This window comes from Solea senegalensis, linkage group LG5 (genome assembly GCF_019176455.1).
Source record: "Solea senegalensis isolate Sse05_10M linkage group LG5, IFAPA_SoseM_1, whole genome shotgun sequence".
NCBI classification, from domain to species: Eukaryota; Metazoa; Chordata; class Actinopteri; order Pleuronectiformes; family Soleidae; genus Solea; species Solea senegalensis.
In genome coordinates, this window is record NC_058025.1 from 24,708,979 (window position 1) to 24,726,998 (window position 18,020).

At 43.2% G+C, this 18,020-nt stretch overlaps 2 protein-coding genes across 4 annotated transcripts in view; one reads left to right on the plus strand and one right to left on the minus strand.

Moving 5' to 3' along the window:
- Nucleotides 1-10,635, plus strand: part of dock5 (dedicator of cytokinesis 5) — a 28,009-nt gene extending 17,374 nt beyond the window's left edge. Inside the window, exons 24-51 of one of the 3 annotated variants that reach the window (XM_044026068.1) lie at nt 162-232; nt 394-500; nt 668-804; nt 2,271-2,366; nt 2,522-2,620; nt 2,894-3,064; nt 3,181-3,281; nt 3,372-3,430; nt 3,695-3,849; nt 3,947-4,032; nt 4,639-4,795; nt 4,894-4,934; nt 5,010-5,100; nt 5,185-5,304; nt 5,591-5,680; nt 6,315-6,419; nt 6,635-6,776; nt 6,936-7,017; nt 7,131-7,215; nt 7,339-7,425; nt 7,534-7,710; nt 7,987-8,070; nt 8,167-8,304; nt 8,457-8,629; nt 8,749-8,896; nt 9,115-9,274; nt 9,397-9,515; nt 9,633-10,635. In XM_044026068.1, the coding sequence (XP_043882003.1) occupies nt 162-232; nt 394-500; nt 668-804; nt 2,271-2,366; nt 2,522-2,620; nt 2,894-3,064; nt 3,181-3,281; nt 3,372-3,430; nt 3,695-3,849; nt 3,947-4,032; nt 4,639-4,795; nt 4,894-4,934; nt 5,010-5,100; nt 5,185-5,304; nt 5,591-5,680; nt 6,315-6,419; nt 6,635-6,776; nt 6,936-7,017; nt 7,131-7,215; nt 7,339-7,425; nt 7,534-7,710; nt 7,987-8,070; nt 8,167-8,304; nt 8,457-8,629; nt 8,749-8,896; nt 9,115-9,274; nt 9,397-9,515; nt 9,633-9,734 (3,183 nt within the window). In that variant the 3' untranslated portion in view covers nt 9,735-10,635. The remainder of the gene's footprint in view (nt 1-161; nt 233-393; nt 501-667; nt 805-2,270; nt 2,367-2,521; nt 2,621-2,893; nt 3,065-3,180; nt 3,282-3,371; nt 3,431-3,694; nt 3,850-3,946; nt 4,033-4,638; nt 4,796-4,893; nt 4,935-5,009; nt 5,101-5,184; nt 5,305-5,590; nt 5,681-6,314; nt 6,420-6,634; nt 6,777-6,935; nt 7,018-7,130; nt 7,216-7,338; nt 7,426-7,533; nt 7,711-7,986; nt 8,071-8,166; nt 8,305-8,456; nt 8,630-8,748; nt 8,897-9,114; nt 9,275-9,396; nt 9,516-9,632) is intronic. The other 2 variants (XM_044026070.1, XM_044026069.1) reach the window with 2 other exon arrangements.
- Nucleotides 10,636-15,520: 4,885 nt separating this feature from the next.
- LOC122769926 (taste receptor type 2 member 19) lies at nt 15,521-16,694 on the minus strand. The gene has a single exon (XM_044026827.1). It carries the CDS (start codon nt 16,692-16,694, stop codon nt 15,717-15,719), a length of 978 nt encoding a protein of 325 aa, XP_043882762.1. The 3' UTR covers nt 15,521-15,716.
- Nucleotides 16,695-18,020: the final 1,326 nt, after the last annotated feature.

Sequence of the window (18,020 nt, forward strand, 5' to 3'; positions counted from 1 at the left end):
TTTACAAATTAACTGCAAAACGGTCGGGCTCCCTGTTGGCAGCTTTAGTGAGGCGAGGAAATAATGTGTTAAGAGCTTGTTTACAAGAAGATAAATAAATATCCTCACGTTCCAGCCGTGTAAGAGCTGATTGTCTGCTTTTGTTTTTTGTTTTTTTTCAGGGGGCAATATTGAAATACCTCCCCAGCATCATTAATGACACTCAGACTGTGTTTGATCCCGTGGAGCTCAGGTAACTTTCCCCGAGGTTTTGTGTTTTTAAATGATAATTACTTGTGCCGGTGCTTATAATCAACCTTATTTTGGAGTAAAAGGTTATGTTATGCTCTGTAAAATGACCGTGCTACTTGTGAACAGTTTGAAGACTGTCTTTTCTTCTCATTTCCTCGTCAGCGTTCTCCTCGCGAAGTTCATCGAGAGCATTCCCGACTCTCAGCTCGTGCGTCAGAAGCTGGGCTGCATGTGTAAAATGGTGGAGAGTGACCTTTTCCGGCAGCCAGGTAGGAGTCCTCGAGGCTCACAAACCCACAGAGTGACATTTCACACAAGACGAAGGAAACACAACCTCACACCTGCATATACACGTCTGTCAGATGGGATCCGTTGAAAGAGAACGTTGCATTCGATCCCAACTGATTTCTTCTTTCTCCCGTTACTGTTGCCACAGATTGTCGGGATGTGCTGCTGCCGCTTGTCACCGATCAGCTGAGCGGGCAGCTGGACGACCACTCCAGTAAGCCTGACCACGAGGCTTGCATCCAACTGCTGAGTACGGTGCTGGACAACCTGGACCGCAACGATGTGGTGAGGAGTCTGACATTCAGACGCGTAGCATGACATGTTACGTGGTTCATTTAGATACGTAAATAAACATGGCACCACTGCTACCTGGCCTCAGTGTTTCAGAGGTGATGGGATTTTTCAGGTAACTAATGACATTTGAGTGGATGTCCACCAGCCTTAACCTCTTTTTTTATCAAGGTCAATCTTTTATTTTTCAAACATAACAAGGAAAAAATATAAAATCCACACATGGAACAGTCAAATCTAGATCCAATGCCCCCCACCCACAGGTACTGGACCCCCAGCAAATGTCCATACGTCCCTCTGCAGACTCATACATATATAATTAAAATATCTAGGTAAATAAAAGAAAATGTCAATATAAATAAATAATAATAGTAATAATTTAAAAACAGCAACAAGGTATACGCACACAATTGGGTTACAGAGATATGTTAGTAGCTGCCACGCCTTCTACAAAGCAAATAAATGGTTCTTGTCATCTCACGCTTGGATTACTGCAGCCTCCTGGCTGGTCTTCCTGCATGCGCCATACGACCTCTGCAACTCATCCAGAATGCAGCAGCTCGACTGGTCTTCAACTTACCAAAATTCTCGCTGCCCCCTCACTGAGAGGATCGCAGAGGCACTCGCAGAACTCGAGACTGTTCACTGTCCTCGCTCCCAAATGGTGGAACGATCTCCCCATCGACATCCGGACAGCTGAAAGCCTCCACATCTTCCGACGCCGACTAAAAACACATTTCTTCCGACTCTACCTCGACTAAGACGACAAAAAAAAAAAAAAAAAATTGTACATCGCACTTATGACTAGCACTTCATAGTTTGTTCTACTTGAAGCTCTTACTTACTTCTAGCTCTTATTTGTACCCAAATGTTTAAATGCACTTTTGTAAGTCTGCTAAATGACATGTAATGTAATGTTCCAAATGACATCAAATTTTCTACAGTGTATCTAATGAACATGACTCATAACCTCCCGAATCTATTGCCCATATGTTGGGGGAGGGGGGGGAGGGAGAGAGAGAGCATCTTTCCATTTAAACAGGATAAGCCTCCTAGCCAACAAAGAGCAGAAGGCCATTATGCTTAGGTGGCACCCAGAAAAAGCAGCATCCACCGGCATCATCTCGGTCTGTTTCCCATTTGATTCTAAGGCTATCGAGACTATTCATGCACGAACCTCTTTATTAGAACTGTTTTCGTCTTGAATTTCTATTTCATAACCCCAAAAAATATATATGACTTGTTACAAACTTGTCAAACGATCTAAATAGCAGTATTGATTTCCTTTCCATGTTCACGCCGCATATATCACACATATCGTTTTTCAGTGCGGTGTACAGCTGTACAAAGGCAATTCTATTCATTTCACATGCATTATTTATGGGCGACCTTGGCAAGTAAAGCCCGTGCTACAAGTAAAGTGAATTTCATGTGAGTTTTAAACGGTGCCGTCTTCACAGGGTCCGACCAGAGGACACGTGCAGCTGATAATGGAGCGGCTTCTTCGCAGGGTCAATCGCACCGTCATCAGCATGGACAGATCCTCACCTCTCATTGTAAGACTCTTGTTTGTTTATATTGACGACGCTGATATAAACAGCCGATAACTGTGATAATACACTAATGGGACGTAACGTGCTTTGGGAGTGCAGTGTTTTTCTTTGAAGGGGGTTATTTCACAATGACTAATAGTGGACTACCCTCATGACAGGGCCACTATCTGGCATGCATGACGGCCGTGCTGCAGCAAATGGATGACATGCATTACGCCCACTACATCGGCACCTTCAAGACGAGACAGGATATCATCGTAAGTGTTATCCTCCGTCCTCCTCTGAAAGAATCTCATCAATAACAGACATTAAACCACCCAAGTCGCTTAGTGCTCCTTAAGAGAATATTGATTATAGACGTTTCGTGCAATGGATCGTACGTGACGAGGATGTCAGAAGGTCTCCATTAAGCGGCGAGGGCATTAAGTGTAGCCGCACTGCTGTGGATTTGCTTGGTTTGGTTAAAGCTCGGCTCTCTCTGATTTCTTTAAAGCGCACTGGCGATAAAGCTCCTTCTTTTTGCCCCGCAGGACTTCCTCATGGAAACATTCATCATGTTTAAGGACCTCATGGGAAATGTCTTCCCCATAGACTGGATGATCATGAACCTGGTGCAGATGCAGGTCTTCCTGAGGGCCATCAATCAGTACTCTGATGTCCTCAACATGTATTTCTTGGACCAGGCACATTTTGAACTACAGGTGCGTGTGCCTCTTTTGTATTCTACGTTTTTTTTTTTTTATTCAACACAAACTCAAAAGGGTTGTGAAACGGTAATTATGGCATTAATATTTTACCCACCCCGCTTCCCTTGCAGCTTTGGAATAACTACTTTCATTTAACCGTGGCTTTCCTCACCCACAAGACTCTCCAGCTGGAATCCTTCTCTCAGGAGAAACGGAACAAGATACTGAACAAGTGCGATAACTCGTAGTTCATCAGAAAACTGCTTGAAACGGTTAGCGAGAGGTTTTTATTGAGCAGCTCTTTGATTTAAATCTGCCACAGATATGGAGACATGCGGAAGGCCGTCGGGTTTAAGATCAGAGACATGTGGTACAATCTCGGTGAGTGTTTTGCATCATCTGATAATGCTGCTATTATCATAAAGTTTGTGGATTTGTTTATTCATGGAACTGCCAGTGCTGCAAGTGGAATAACAAAACAGTGTGGGGTTTGTTTTTGTTTTTTTACTATGTGGTTTCACCATGAATAGTTGTTTTGTTTACTACGATATTAGATTTTGTTTGTTGAAAAATGAAGATGCAGCTTATTGCTTTCCCAGATCACACCATGTTATTTCTTTATGATAATGGTGCGTTGTCCCTCAGGGCCTCACAAAATGAAGTTCATCCCAGCCATGGTCGGGCCCATCCTGGAGGCCACGCTGGTGCCGCAGCCTGAACTGAGGAAAGCCACCATCCCAATCTTTTTTGATATGATGCAGTGCGAGCACAACTTCAGCCCCGGACGAACTTTTGAAACGGTGAGACGAGATCCGGCGACTGTGTGACATTTGTGTTCGTGCCGGTGTGTGGTTTTTACTTGTTTATTTATTTGGTTTTTTATCCTGCCCTTTGCAGTTTGAGAACGAACTGATAACAAAATTGGATCAAGCGGTAGAGGGAGGTCGAGGGGACGAGCAATACAAAGTCCTGCTGGAGAAAACGTAAGATGAATGATCACATCAGTCACGAAATATTCTTTTTTTTTTTGTAGAAGTCTAGAGCTTAAACGATTATAACTATTTTGATCATTGATGAATCGGTTTGAAGCTTTTTTTCATGATTAAAACAAGATTGTTTAAGCTTCTTAAATGTGAATATTTTCCTCATTTCTTTGCTCTGGATAACAAGTGAATAATTTTGGTTTGTGGACAAAACAATGCATTTGAGAACATCATCATTTCCAGGTTTGACGAACACCGCTCAACATTTTCTGATATTTCATGGGCCAAATAATTAATCGAGTATGAAAATAATCGTTAGTTGCAGCTCTAAACAAGGCAGGAAATTCACACAGGATTACTCAAAGAATGCATACTTTTGTTTGCATCAAGGAGCAGGAAGGACGGGAAGGTTTTTTAGAATTGTAAACAACCTCTGATCAGCCGAAAACACTTGAGGCAATAATGCACAATCTCAGGCAACAGCAAAAAAACAGATTTAGTGTGCCCCTCAGGAGGAACGGCTGGCTTTTGGAGACTGATAAACTAGAAATAGGCCATTACAGCTCAAGACTAGTCTGTGAAGGACATATTTGTGTGTATGTGCAGGTTACTGGAGCACTGCAGACGTCACAGATACCTGTCCCAGTCGGGAGAGGAGCTGGCTCTGCTGCTGAGCAGCCTGCTGGAAAATCTTCTTGCATACCGCACCATCACACACGATGAAAGTCCGGAGCACAGAATGAGCTGCACCGTCAACGTGCTGGTACGCGCCGCGAGACTCAACGGGTTAAAAACTATTGGTTCACGTACATTAAGCAGTTACCTGATCGCTTTTTTACCAAATGTTTGTTTTCCCCGCAGAACTTCTACAAGGAGAAGAAGAGGGAAGACATTTACATCCGGTGAGCGAGACATAGACGTAGGGTTTTTGGACCCAAGTGACGACTCGTATCTAACTGACGTACTTGTGTAACCAGGTACTTGTACAAGCTGCGAGATTTGCACCTGGACTGCGAGAACTACACAGAGGCGTCCTACACTCTGCTGCTACACGCTGAATTACTGGAGGTAACGTTGTTTAACCAGAGCTCCCGTCACCATGTCAGTATCCGCCTGTTTTATATTAAACATTGCATTAACCTGCTCCTCCAGTGGTCTGAAAAACCCTGCGCACCTCACCTGATCCCGCGAGACGGGGATCACGTGTGGACTCAGCAGGAGCTGAAAGAGAGGCTCTTCCAGGAGATCATCTGTTATTTGGACAAAGGCAAGGTGAGTCATCGCTGTCTCCTAACCTGACTTTTTATATATTCTCACCCACATGTTTCTGAGAGAGTTTGCCCTGGAGGTTATAACGAATACGGGTAAAGCCGATGATGCCATTAAACGCTACCGAATTGAAACATGGATTTGAAGAGCATTGGAAACATTCTGGCTAAAGTAACAACATCTATAACCTTAAGTCTAATTAGATATTTGAATGCAGAAATGTTACATATTGTTACATAGTCCTGTCTTTTTATGTTTGTATTTGAGTGACACACACATGTCTCGTCAGATGTGGGAGAAGGCCATTGAGCTGTGCAAGCAGCTGGCCAAGATGCACGAGAGCCACATGTTTGACTTCATGGAGCTCAGCCAACTTCTGGTAAGAGGAAGTGTTATAATAATAATAATAATAATTCTGCATTCATTTAGAACTGGAGGAAGGAGATCGGGTTTAATCTTGTACAAGAGGAGCGTTCACAAAGCAACGCACGGTTACAAAGTGAAGACTCACTGTAACAATACAACGGTTACATCAGACTGTTACATTGAACATTTCTCTTCATGAAGTACATCATTTCCATCACAGGAAGTGATGATACTATGCCTGTATAGAACTATTCTCATCTTACCTTATAAACACTGTTGGAATTAGTAGAACTAAACTTTGTGCAGTTGATTTGAAAACAACTGAGAGAAGGGGAGAAAAATGAGCATTAGTCATTAGTTTTTATTTTTTTTTGGACCTCATTTCTACATCAATATTGTGCAGCTTGAATGTGTAATGGAAAATCTATTAATAGAGTCTGTCTTTGTAACTCATTTTTCAGGACTGTGCGCCAATAATCTGTTCTCAAAAATGACACAAAAAACATGTTTTGTCTTATTGTAATTAATTTATAATGAAAATGGCATCACATAACCAGTAACAGGCTAATTACGACAGACTGTGTGTGTGTGTGTGTGTGTGTGTACTGCACTGTAACCTTCCCGTCTTCTTTTCCCCTCTGTCGTAGATAAAACAAGCCCAGTTCTATGAAAATATAATGCACGCGATGCGTCCACAGCCAGAGTACTTTGCTGTAGGATATTATGGCCTTGGATTCCCTTCCTTCCTCCGGGTAAGAAAGTGATTACCTGCTGCATTTCAATAAACAGAGACTTAGACAAACCCTCATGTGTCCTTGCTCAAGCAATGAGCTGGCTTTTCAGAATGTTTTTCTCAGAACGGTATGTGATAATGCAGTTAAAGGTTGTAAAGAAAGAATGTGCACAAAGACACATCTAAGACACAAATACGATGGCTTGATTTGCTGTGAATCGTCGTCCACTGCAGAACAAGATGTTCATCTTCCGAGGCAAAGAGTACGAGTGGTTGGAGGACTTCAGCTTGAAGCTACTCTCCCAGTTCCCTAATGCAGTGAGGATGACCAGCACGGCGCCCCCTGCAGACAACATCTGCAACTCCCCCGGACAGTGTATCCTTAAATAATCAAATGAAATGCAACAGTATTTCAAGGCCTGACTCTACAGCCCCACAAAAGCGGCTTTGTTTCTTTTAAACTTTATTTAAAGAAAGTCTGATTCAGTGCACCTCGTCTTGTTCCCGGCTCTTTTCCTCAGCTGAAGCACAACAGACATCCAGTGCTTTACTGTCAAGCCTGTGCTCACGGTGCCGCAGCAGTTTAAAGACAAGGGGGTTCCTGAGCAGATATTAAAGTGTGTAACGGAACGCACTTAAAGGCTCATTTATTTTCCTGTTGATACTCTGGGACTCAGAGGTCACCGGTCAAACCACTTACTCATCAAGGTTCCTCCCTGTCCTCTTGCAGCTATTACAGAACCAATGAAGTGGACCAGTTCCAGTATTCCAGGCCTTTCAGGAAAGGTGAAAAGGACCCAGATAATGAATTTGCGGTGTGTATTTTTAAAAAGCCGTACGTTTTTAAACATGAATAACCCCCTCTTTGGTGCACACCTCACTCTGAAGGTTAATTTAGACATCTAATGTCGTCGTTTCATTGGTATTCTGTCCTACAGACCATGTGGATTGAGAGGACAACGTACATAACTGCATATCACTTTCCGGGGATTCTGAAATGGTTTGAAGTCAAATCTGTCTCGGTGGTAAGACGCAGCCTTGGTGCTGGTGGTTTGTTTGTGTTTTTATAGTCCCACACTTTAAACAGTCCTCTACTTCACATTATTCTTCTCTGTTATTGTCCCCGCGGGCAGGAGGAGATCAGCCCTCTGGCGAACGCCGTGGAAACAATGGAGATGGCCAACGAAAAGCTGAGCAACCTCGTGCAGCAGCAAGCGTGTGACCGCTCCCTCTCCATCAACCCGCTGTCCATGATGCTCAGCGGCATCGTCGACCCGGCAGTCATGGGCGGCTTCTCAAACTATGAAAAGGTCTGAAATAAAATACTTATGTTTTTATATTTTTGCTTAAATGAGTGGTCGAAGTAAGTGATTTGGGAAAACTGCCACGCTAGACTCACTACATCAAAACCAGGCGCAGTGTGTCGATATTTCTTTCATGACTTCTACCTGGCCTTGGGCCTGTTACGAGCTATAAACTTTTATTCCTTAGGGAACCGCTGTGGCCTTTGTTGTGCTGTAAAAACCTGTTTACGCACATTTAAAGCGATTAAAACACTGCCCCCACGTTTCACCGCGTCTATGCAGGCGTTCTTCACCGACACCTACATGCACGAGCATCCCGAGGACCACGGGCGGATCGAGGTCCTTAAACACCTCATCGCTCTGCAGGTAAAACTCTTTCACCATCACTGACACTGGCTTCGAAGCAGAAGGCGTTTTACGACACTCGAGTGCCGCTCTCTCTCTCTCCTCCCCCCCCTCCAGGTCCCTCTCTTGGCAGATGGAATTCGCATTCACGGCGAGAAGGCGACGGACCAGCTGAAACCCTTGCACAACCGACTGGTCACTTGTTTCCAAGACCTTCGAGAAAAAGTGGAGAAGCAGTACGGCGTCATAACCTTGGTGTGTTGCCGTTGCACAATTTAACGTAGCGCCTGCCAATCAAACGCGTCTCATTCAAAAGTGGTGCATCTGTGATGTTAGTGCGGGACCGTCAATCGTCCCTGAGGCAGTTGTGATGCCGATGATACTTAATCCTGTTTGCGTGTCCCCAGCCGTGCTCGCTCGCCGAGAAGAAGAAGAGCCGCGTGGGTTCAGTGGTGATGCCCTACATCCTGTCCTCCACCCTGCGCCGCATGTCCACGGTCTCGACCCTCTCCAACGCGTCCTCGGGCCTCTCCAGTGGCTCCGCCTCCTCGGACGGGCCCTCCTGCATTTCCTCCCAAGAGTCAGTCCCCGCTTTGTTTTCTCTGCCCGGAGTTTGTCGTCCTCCCGCAGATGTTTGTCTTTCGTCTCTGACTGAACGTCTCTCTTGTGTCTCTTGTGTCCACCTCTAATATTTACAAGCAGTTCCTTGTTGTCCCACCCCAGCGATCGCAGGGTCTCTGTTCTGTCCCGCTCGGAGGAGGACAACAGGATTGCTCGAAAGAACAGAAAGGAGTGGAGCGTGAGCAAATCCCAGGTCTTACTGGAGCGGCAGTCAGACACTGACGAGGTACAACCTTAAGTGCAGGAGCAGGAGCTTAAGAGCTATTTTTGTGCAGCGCTAAAGCGTTTTTTCCCTTCTCCATCTAAATATACTTGTGCTTCCACTCAGATTATGTCATAGGTCGCGTGCAAGTTTTGGGAGACGATTGTATCCCACTGCCAAGTGTTTTCTGTGGTGAATAGCTTGGATGCCTTTATCTCTGTTGTCTTTTTGTGTTCCTCCAGTTGCCTCCAGAGAAGCAGCAGAGGCCCAAGAGTTTGCAAATAGGAGACAGGCGGCTTACACTCTCGTTGTTCCAGGGTGTTTCGTCCCAGCTCAGCCTCTCCAACCCTCTTAGTCCGCTACCAGCCTCTCCGCACACTCCACACACACCACGCAGCTCCAGTATGTGGCAACTGACACCCCCGCCCCCCCCAACTCCGCTGCATGTTAAAAATATGCATTAAATGCACACACGCACAGAAGCATGGAGTCTGAACAGCCTTTGTTTCCCTCCCCTGTGGTAGGTTATTCATCACTATTCAGTGACAATGATGCCAGCACCATTGACACTCCAGGGACCCCTCCACCCATGCCTCCCAAGAAACACCCACATGAGAGTGACATTCCCAGGTTCTCGTCTGAGGTACGTCTTCTGAAAATAGCACCGACACTAATGCATATTTAATGTTAAAATATTCCGGTTTTTATATTTCTTTATTTGAAGTCCTAACGTGAACTCTTTGTCTCCCCTTCCCCTCAGTTTACTCCTCCGCTGCCGATGAAAATTGAGAGCAAGCCCCCGCCGCCACCTCCAAAAACACGCAAGTCGATGTTCCCTTCCTACGAGCACTCTCCCCAGTAAAGCTCCACACCAGTGCCTTCGAGCACAAGAGTTGGCAGTGATGGGGGAAAAAAAAAAAAAAAATGCCGTCTCATTTGTGGCTTTGTGATAATTCAAACATCAGCGTATACGGATGCGGATCCATGTCCGTGGGATGTTATATTTGCAGGATTTCCAGCAGAAATGTGTTCTGTCTGATGCAAGCTGGTGATAGTTCCAAGTATTTCTTTGTCCTCGAGTTTCGGCTGCTTCCTTTTTTAAGCTGCAAGGACGGATATGTGGTGGAATTATTGTCATTATATCATCAGTTTCCTTTCTTTTTCTCTGTGTTTGCATTGTTGTACACTCTACAACAATGCAAACACAGAAAAACGGATGATCTGGATGCACAAGTTCACTATAGTCTTGTGCTCTTTAAGAGATAGTGAAACCTTAATTAGATGCTTTATTTTTTAAAAGAAAAGTTGCTTTAGTGTTTTTACGACTTGCAGGGAAAAGGAACGACCAATGTTGCCATGTAATGTTTAATGTTTATGTATTGGAGTGACACTGGATACCTTTCTTTGTTATTTTTTTACCATTGCTGTTCACTGGCATTCCATTTTTGAACAGGATAAAGCTGCATTATACTCAAACTTGATCAAAAGCAGGGAATACAATGCACAGAATGTATGTACGCGATATTTGGAAATGTCGATTTCTGAAACACTGGATAGCATTATTGAATGTGGCACAGTTTATGCTTTTGTACTAAATACTGTAACTGACGCTTCCTGGCTGCGTCACACTGATGCTCATGTTCAGCCGAAGTGCATTGTGGGCCTTACAAAGATGTGGAAAAAAAAAAAGAGAGGTACCACCATGATCAATACCGACACACAGAGCTGGAGACGGCAGCAGGTTATGGCGCTTTTCCATTACTTTGGGTCATAGCACGGATGCGTGAAATCTATACGTAACTGAATTATTAGAATCAGTTGCTGCACAGAATCGATCAGTACCTCCTGCATGAACTGAAGTACGACTGAACGGGTCACGATCGCCAGCTTTCACTAAATACACCAGACTCCTCTGTTAAATATTGACATTTTGGACATTTCCTTTGCTTAACGTTGGAGATTAACGCACATTTTCGGGACTGTTGAGTCTTTTTAACTGATCTACAGTTGGGCATCGTTGTTTCGCTTTGATTCTTGTGTCGGACATCGCGCTCATGACTCTAACAGTGTCGACGCTCTCTGACCAATCACTGTTCTCTGTTGACGTCACATTTCACTTAAAAACCTCGCCAGAGCAGGTACTAAAATAAAGCTCCTGGTACCAGGTACTGTCCTTTTTAATGAAAACAAAAACAAGCCGAGTCGTGCTACAACTGTATAATGGAAAAGCGTCATTAGCTTAGCTTAGCATAAAGACTAAGGGGAAATAACGTGTCAAAAAGTCACCTTTGTTGTTACCTGTGGACGGACACAGTTTGGCCGTTTCCCGTTTTAATGCTAACCTAAGCTACATAGTTACCATGCATACATTAAATAAGTATATATCTACATATGCAGTATAACTCTGGTCACAAGAGTTTTATTCAGAACCTTGAAAGAACATCAGTCGCTGTAAGAATAAATGTCTTTGAAGTTCACGTTAGTTTTGTATTTCAGGAGTTGATGGATATTCTTCATTATTGAAATTTAAGTTATTGCTTTTCATTGAATTTTAATGTTTCCGCTGTTCCGCACACACAGTGTGTACACGAGTTTGGATCTAATTTTGGCAAAACTGCACCAGTGTGCACTGTTTAAGTTTTTTTTAAAAAAAGTTCATGTGCCTTCAGAGTGCCAAATCTATGCATATATTTTTTATTAATGATAAGATTGAGTTTTATTTTTAGATTTTTAATTGTTATGCAACGGATTAACTTAGTTAATTTTGTACAGGATCTGAGAAACATTAGACAAACAATGCATCAAGAGATTGAGTATATATAATGATCTTTTTTATGATGAATTTTTTTTTTAAATCAACAAACGGTTGTTGACTGAACAGAAATAAAGACGTATTGAAAGACCCGCGTGTGCGGTTTATTTCACAGATTATGTTCGACATCTTTGTCATCGTTTACGTTGATCCCGTCCGCACAGTGAAAGAGAATAATCGCAGACATCCATTTGAATGAAGAAATTACAATTTCAAATTAAAAACATTTGGGGGGGAAACGATGGCTGTCTAGCTCACAGTGTTATAGAGGTGTTATCTGGGGAGGATGTCTTCCGCCACGAGTTAATGTGACGTTTATAGGAGTTTTTTGACGGCTGCTGGTTTTACTAATCTGGATTGTTAATGACCTGTTCCTTCCTGTCAGATAGCGAGGTACAGGATATCGCTCTCCCCCCCACCCCGCCGTGAGTCTCGGGAGCAATAACTTTTTGAAGTGATGTTCACCCGCGCAGTGAGAGCAACATTGCGGCTGCCAGCCTTAGCTGGATGCTCTGGAACGTCTCCATGGAAACAATCCCCATACTTAAGATGTTTACAACTCCGTGCTGTATGGAATCTGAACACATCAATCACCGCGGCTTCCTTCCCCTCAGTTTTATTCCAAATCTCTTTCCTGCCTCCGCGTAACTCACAGTAAGACAGTGACACATCTACTGTACATTGAGATATTATACACACACACACACACACACGCACTGTGTCGCTGCAACACAGGAGGCAAAGCAGGAGAGACTCCAATACCAACTGATTATATTCATCTACATTAATGACAATTATGAGAAAGACTGTTGGATTTTATGATCTGGTACATACAGGAAAGTGCACCTAATACTACAGTAAGGCCTATGCTACTTACATTTGCTTTGTGAGTTTAATTTAGGGGCCTCCTAAGGCCCCCGCAGTCTCTTGAAATGCCCCTGCACACAGATTACATCACACAAAGACGTCAAACTCTCATATTCTAAAGTGGTTTTTATATATCTGCGTTAAGCCATCACATTTCACGCAGGGAAATATTACAAAAACTTCTCACTCCAGTGCGTTTATTTATCTGGCAGCTACTTTTCCACGTTAAGATTTCACATAAAAACATGAAATACGGCACAATAACACACTGTACTTGTGCTTCCAAACATTTTTGGCTGGTGAAAAAGGTTTCCTGACTCCTTATCACATCACAGATGTCAGTGAGTGGAGAGATATTCACTCTTAGCTTTGCGGATGGTTTAATTTAAGCAAAGGGGTGAAATCAGCCCAGTATGGCAACATTTAAAACAAAAATAATAGACGAGACTGGAGAAAAGCAAATAAGTAAATAAATGACCTGCTTTCTCTCATTGTTGATCCTTAATCCACTGTTCTAAAGATTATCGTTGAGTAGAAGCCTGACAATGATACAAACCTCTTTGTTTCATCTCAAACAGCTGCGACAACCAGTGAAGCACAAAACATTCTCAAAATAATAATGCAATGAAAACCCAAATGTGTCGTCCTCGTTGAATCACTTGAACATTTATTTAACTTCTAAAAGTACAAAGAAAAGATTTTTCATAATTTTCCAAAGCTCACAGGTCAGTTAGTGCAGAAACACGCTAAATAAGAAAAGAAAATAGAAGGGAAAATAAAGAGAAACAAACAACCAGGCAAAACAACAATGTTTGAAAATAATTTTTCACAATCTATAGATAGATAGATAGATAGATAGATAGATAGATGGTCAGCTAGCTAGATACTTGACTAGCTGATCAAGTAGTCAGTTAGCTTGCTAGCTAGATACTTAGTCAGCTAATTAGATACTTGACTAGCTAATTAGATAGTCAGTTAGCTTGCTAGCTAGATACTTAGTCAGCTAATTAGATTCTTGACTAGCTAATTAGATAGTCAGTTAGCTAGCTAGCTAGATACTTGACTAGCTAATTAGATACTTGACTAGCTAAGTAGATAGTCTGTTAGCTTGCTAGCTAGATACTTGTTCAGCTAGCTAGATACTTGACTAGCTAATTAGATACTTGACTAGCTCATTAGATACTTGACTAGCTAATTAGATAGTCAGTTAGCTAGCTAGCTAGATACTTGACTAGTTTATTAGATACTTGACTAGCTAAGTCGATAGTCAGTTAGCTAGCTACTGTAAGTACTTAGTCAGCTAGCTAGATACTTCATTAGATAGATAGATAGATAGATATTTATTTATTTCAAACACGTGCAACATTTACAATGACAACACATCCACATTTACATTACGTCTCGTCACGTTTGAAAAGCAGTAGATGTATAAACTTACATGTTCCCACCCCCAATGTTATTACAACTCAAGTTATACACTACTACTTAATCCCATCACCAAATATTTACACATTTACAGTATTCTATATGTCAGTGTCTTTTATCTACAGTTCATAAGAAAAGAGTCTGCAAATATGTGAAGTTAACGCGCCGCGACCCTCATGTGTAAGATAAAGCAGATAGACATTGATGCACATTCATTCATACACTATTCTAAGGTTTCTTCCATGTCTGTTTCAACAGAACAATGACAGTGAGTGTGTGCTTGAGACAATTCCCAAGGTGAAATGATTTCTTCATTTCTGAAATATGTTGATCAAATAATTAACGCTCTTCTTTGTCCATTTTTTCTGAAAAGGCCTTTGTTACGTTTTTGCTTCTTCCATTTATTGAAAATACCTTTCTAGGTTTTAATGCATTATAAATCACATGAACACTCCTCCAACCATTAGACTGTTGCATGCATATTGGCCAGTATTTAGTCATACTGAACCACTCTGCCCCCTCAGTGAGGCCTGGTATGACTTAATTCCCCTGCATCAAAGCTCTTATTTTTGTCCATTTGGCCGCTGGAGGGATCCTGATCCTCCATGTGGCCCGGGATTAGCTGCACTATTGTATCTTTGCTTTGAACCTCACTAGGTGGTGCCAGAGGGCGTGAACTAACGCAGCATTGCAAAGACGTCTGCTGCATTATTATTATTTTTTTTCAAACCTCTATTTACTCAGGGTAGGGTTGCCGGCGATGACTTCACTTTTTTTTGGAACACACGACTTCACGCCCACACACACACACACACCTGAGGTTACTACCAGGCAACAGGCACACAAGGAGAAGGTGCTGATTTTAATATAATTATAGTATGAATATTTCAAAATTATAATAAAATGACACATTTATTCTCCCAGTTTATCTCCCCTCCTCTCCTGACTGTTGCTGTAGTTTCAGGCCTCCGGTTACAAACGCTGCCCCAGTTGTGAAGCCCAAACCGCCTGAAACCTGACTGAAGAAAAACTGAGGTGGTGCATACTTTCCTGTTTTATTTATAGGTACTCTCACATGTATTTTTTTTTAACATTTTCAGAGGGCCACGTGGTTACAGTGTGTCTACTTTACGCCGTCTCTACATCCTCATTATCTGGATGTCAAAACTGCGGCGCGTACGTTTAATGTCATCGCGCCGCTCCCGTTCCACGTGTTTTTGGTGCGTTTGAGCGGCCGCTGGCAGAGAGACAGTCCCTGCGTTTACGAGTATGCTTTGCGAGTCACCTGCCAAGTCTGAAGCCTGTCAAGTGACCCGTACAAAACGGACGTACAGATGTTTTCTTGTCACTGAAACCGCTGTCAAGCGCGTTCGCACGATGCTGATTAAGCCTATCTTCTCCACGCCGCTCTCTCCATGTGTGTGTGTGTGTCTCAGTATGACAGGGTTTGGATCTGGCGTCGCTCAGAAGTGAATTCTACTCGTCGTGCCGCAGTTTGACGGGATAAATGCCTCTCGCCTCTGCGCAGGCAAACGCTGGCTTGACAGAGACGTTTGTTTCACATGAGAGACGCGGCGGACAAATGATCAGCACTCGCTTCTGTTCACAAAGACGGAAAACAGAGGCGGCGACAAACAAATGCCAAAATGTAGGTAGGTTTTTGAATTATTGATGTAAGAAAATAATACGTATAATTATACATAAACAGCAATATAAGCATTGATTCCTGCTTTTCACCGTTTAGCTTTTTATTTTCACAGGAGTGCTGGGTTTGGTCTTTTGCTCCGCCACCTTCAAACAAGCCAAACACGGATATTCGTCCACGAAGACGTTGAAATCGTGCAGCAGCAGCTTCCACTGAGTCCTCTTCCCGTAGATGAGCACCACGGCCGTGCCGGTCGTGTATATGGACGTGAAGAGGAACGTGAGGTTGATGGCGTTCTCGTGGTTCACGACGATCTGGTAGTTCACGTATATGTCCACCGCGAAGAAGACGGCGTAGATGAACACGATGGACAAAGCCATCTGGATGACTCTCATCTGAGAGCCCAGCTTTGGGCGGTGAGCGCCGTTGGTGCTGGCCTTCATGTGGCGGAGGTGCAACGCCAGGTTGACCGAGATGGAGATGCAGCATTTGGCCATGAGCACGCCCGGGAGAACGTCAGCCAAGAGCAGGTAGATGATTTCGTAGATATTGCCCGCGATCGTGTCCGGCACCAAGACGCCGCAGTCTACGTTCCCACTCGTCTGGTTGTCGACGTGGAACACCGCGAGCATCGGCATGCAGGTGCTCAGGCCACACAGGGGGATGAGAAACGCCACCATGGTCACATGTTTGAGGATGATGGTCTGGATCTGCGTGTAGCAGGCGTTGGGTGTGGTCACCAGCTTCACGCTGTAGTAGAAGGTGAGGAAGCCCGTGTCCCACATGATGGTGAACTTGAGGCTCAAGGTCATGACCAGGAGGACCGCGTAGGTCGTCTGCGCGACGCGACACTCCACGTCCACCTCGTCCATGGTCATCCAGAAGTAACAGAGCAGCTGGTGAAGCACGCTGGCCGCGGTCAGAGCCATGATGATGGTTTCACTGGGACTCCACTTCTTCTCCTTCTTGTATTTCATCAGATTCATTAAGAAGATGCAAGTATTGAAGAAAACCGTGGTGACAGCGAACGCACCCGTACACACCCACAGCGCCAATTTGTTTGTTCCCAGCATAATGACGACTTTTACTCCAAACACATCGGCGGTGTCAAATTTGTACGCGGATAATTTGATCTTTAAGCCGCGAGTGTGTGGCGACGTGAAGTGTTTTGTTTTCGTCGCCTTTGAAAAAAAAAAAAAAAAAAAGGAAGGCCAGGAATTATGCACACACACTCCAAACCAGGAGATTCTTCATTTCTGCCACAGAGTGGAATCAATCACACTTTGTCTCTGAGGAGAAAAAGAGTCACACGTTGAGCTTTTGAAGAACATTAAGCAAAAGCGAACGGGCACAAATAACATCTGCCACGGTGAGTGGGAAACCTGCTGTTTGGGCGGTCAGAGGAGTTACAGTGGGGAAGAGTTTTACCTCAAACAAAGCTCCCTTGGGTCAAATGAGGAATCTCATTACTCTGAATCCTCCTCAAGGTTCCCGCTTACATTCTTCTTGCCCGCCTGTCGTCACTGTATTATATCCAGCTTAATATCTTTGGCTTGAGCTGAAGAATCCTTTGTTTTGTTTATCCAGGTATTAAGTCTACCCCGCGGCCGTCTGTAGGATGCACACAGCGAGGTTGGAGAAGTCCTTGGATTAACATGGTTCTGGACTGGGGTTCATATATAAGGAGGAGGTGTGATTTGCATCGGTTCAGACCACGGGTAGTGGCCGACGTGGATTTGCGTTGGTTTGGGACAGGATGCCGCCGCCCACTGTGGACACCCAGTCACTTTACTGTACACGGACCTGTGCAGCATAACACATGCAAATAATTATTCCTGCAGCATGGTCACATATTTACAAGCACCAAAACCACACACAAACACCTATATTTACCTGATAAGAAAAGCAAACCACCTTTAAATCACCTTCACAAGCTTTTGCTAATGCAACGCCTTATCACTGCATTTTATTCTGGAGAGGAACTTTGCAGACTGACCTTTGACACTATGTCAACTTAAATTATGTTATAGTTTTATATCTATATATATATATACATATATATGTATGTGTGTGTGTGTGTGTGTGTATATATACACATACATACATATATGTTTATGTACATATATGTACATATACATACATGAATATATGGATATATACATATGTATGGATATATATGTATATATGTATAAAACTATATATGTATATATACACATACATACATATATGTTTATGTACATATATGTACATATACATACATGTATGTATATATGGATATATACATACATGTATGTATATATGGATATATATGTATAAAACTAACAATTTAATATATATACACATACATACATGTGTATGTATGTGTATATATATATGTATACATACATACATATATGTTT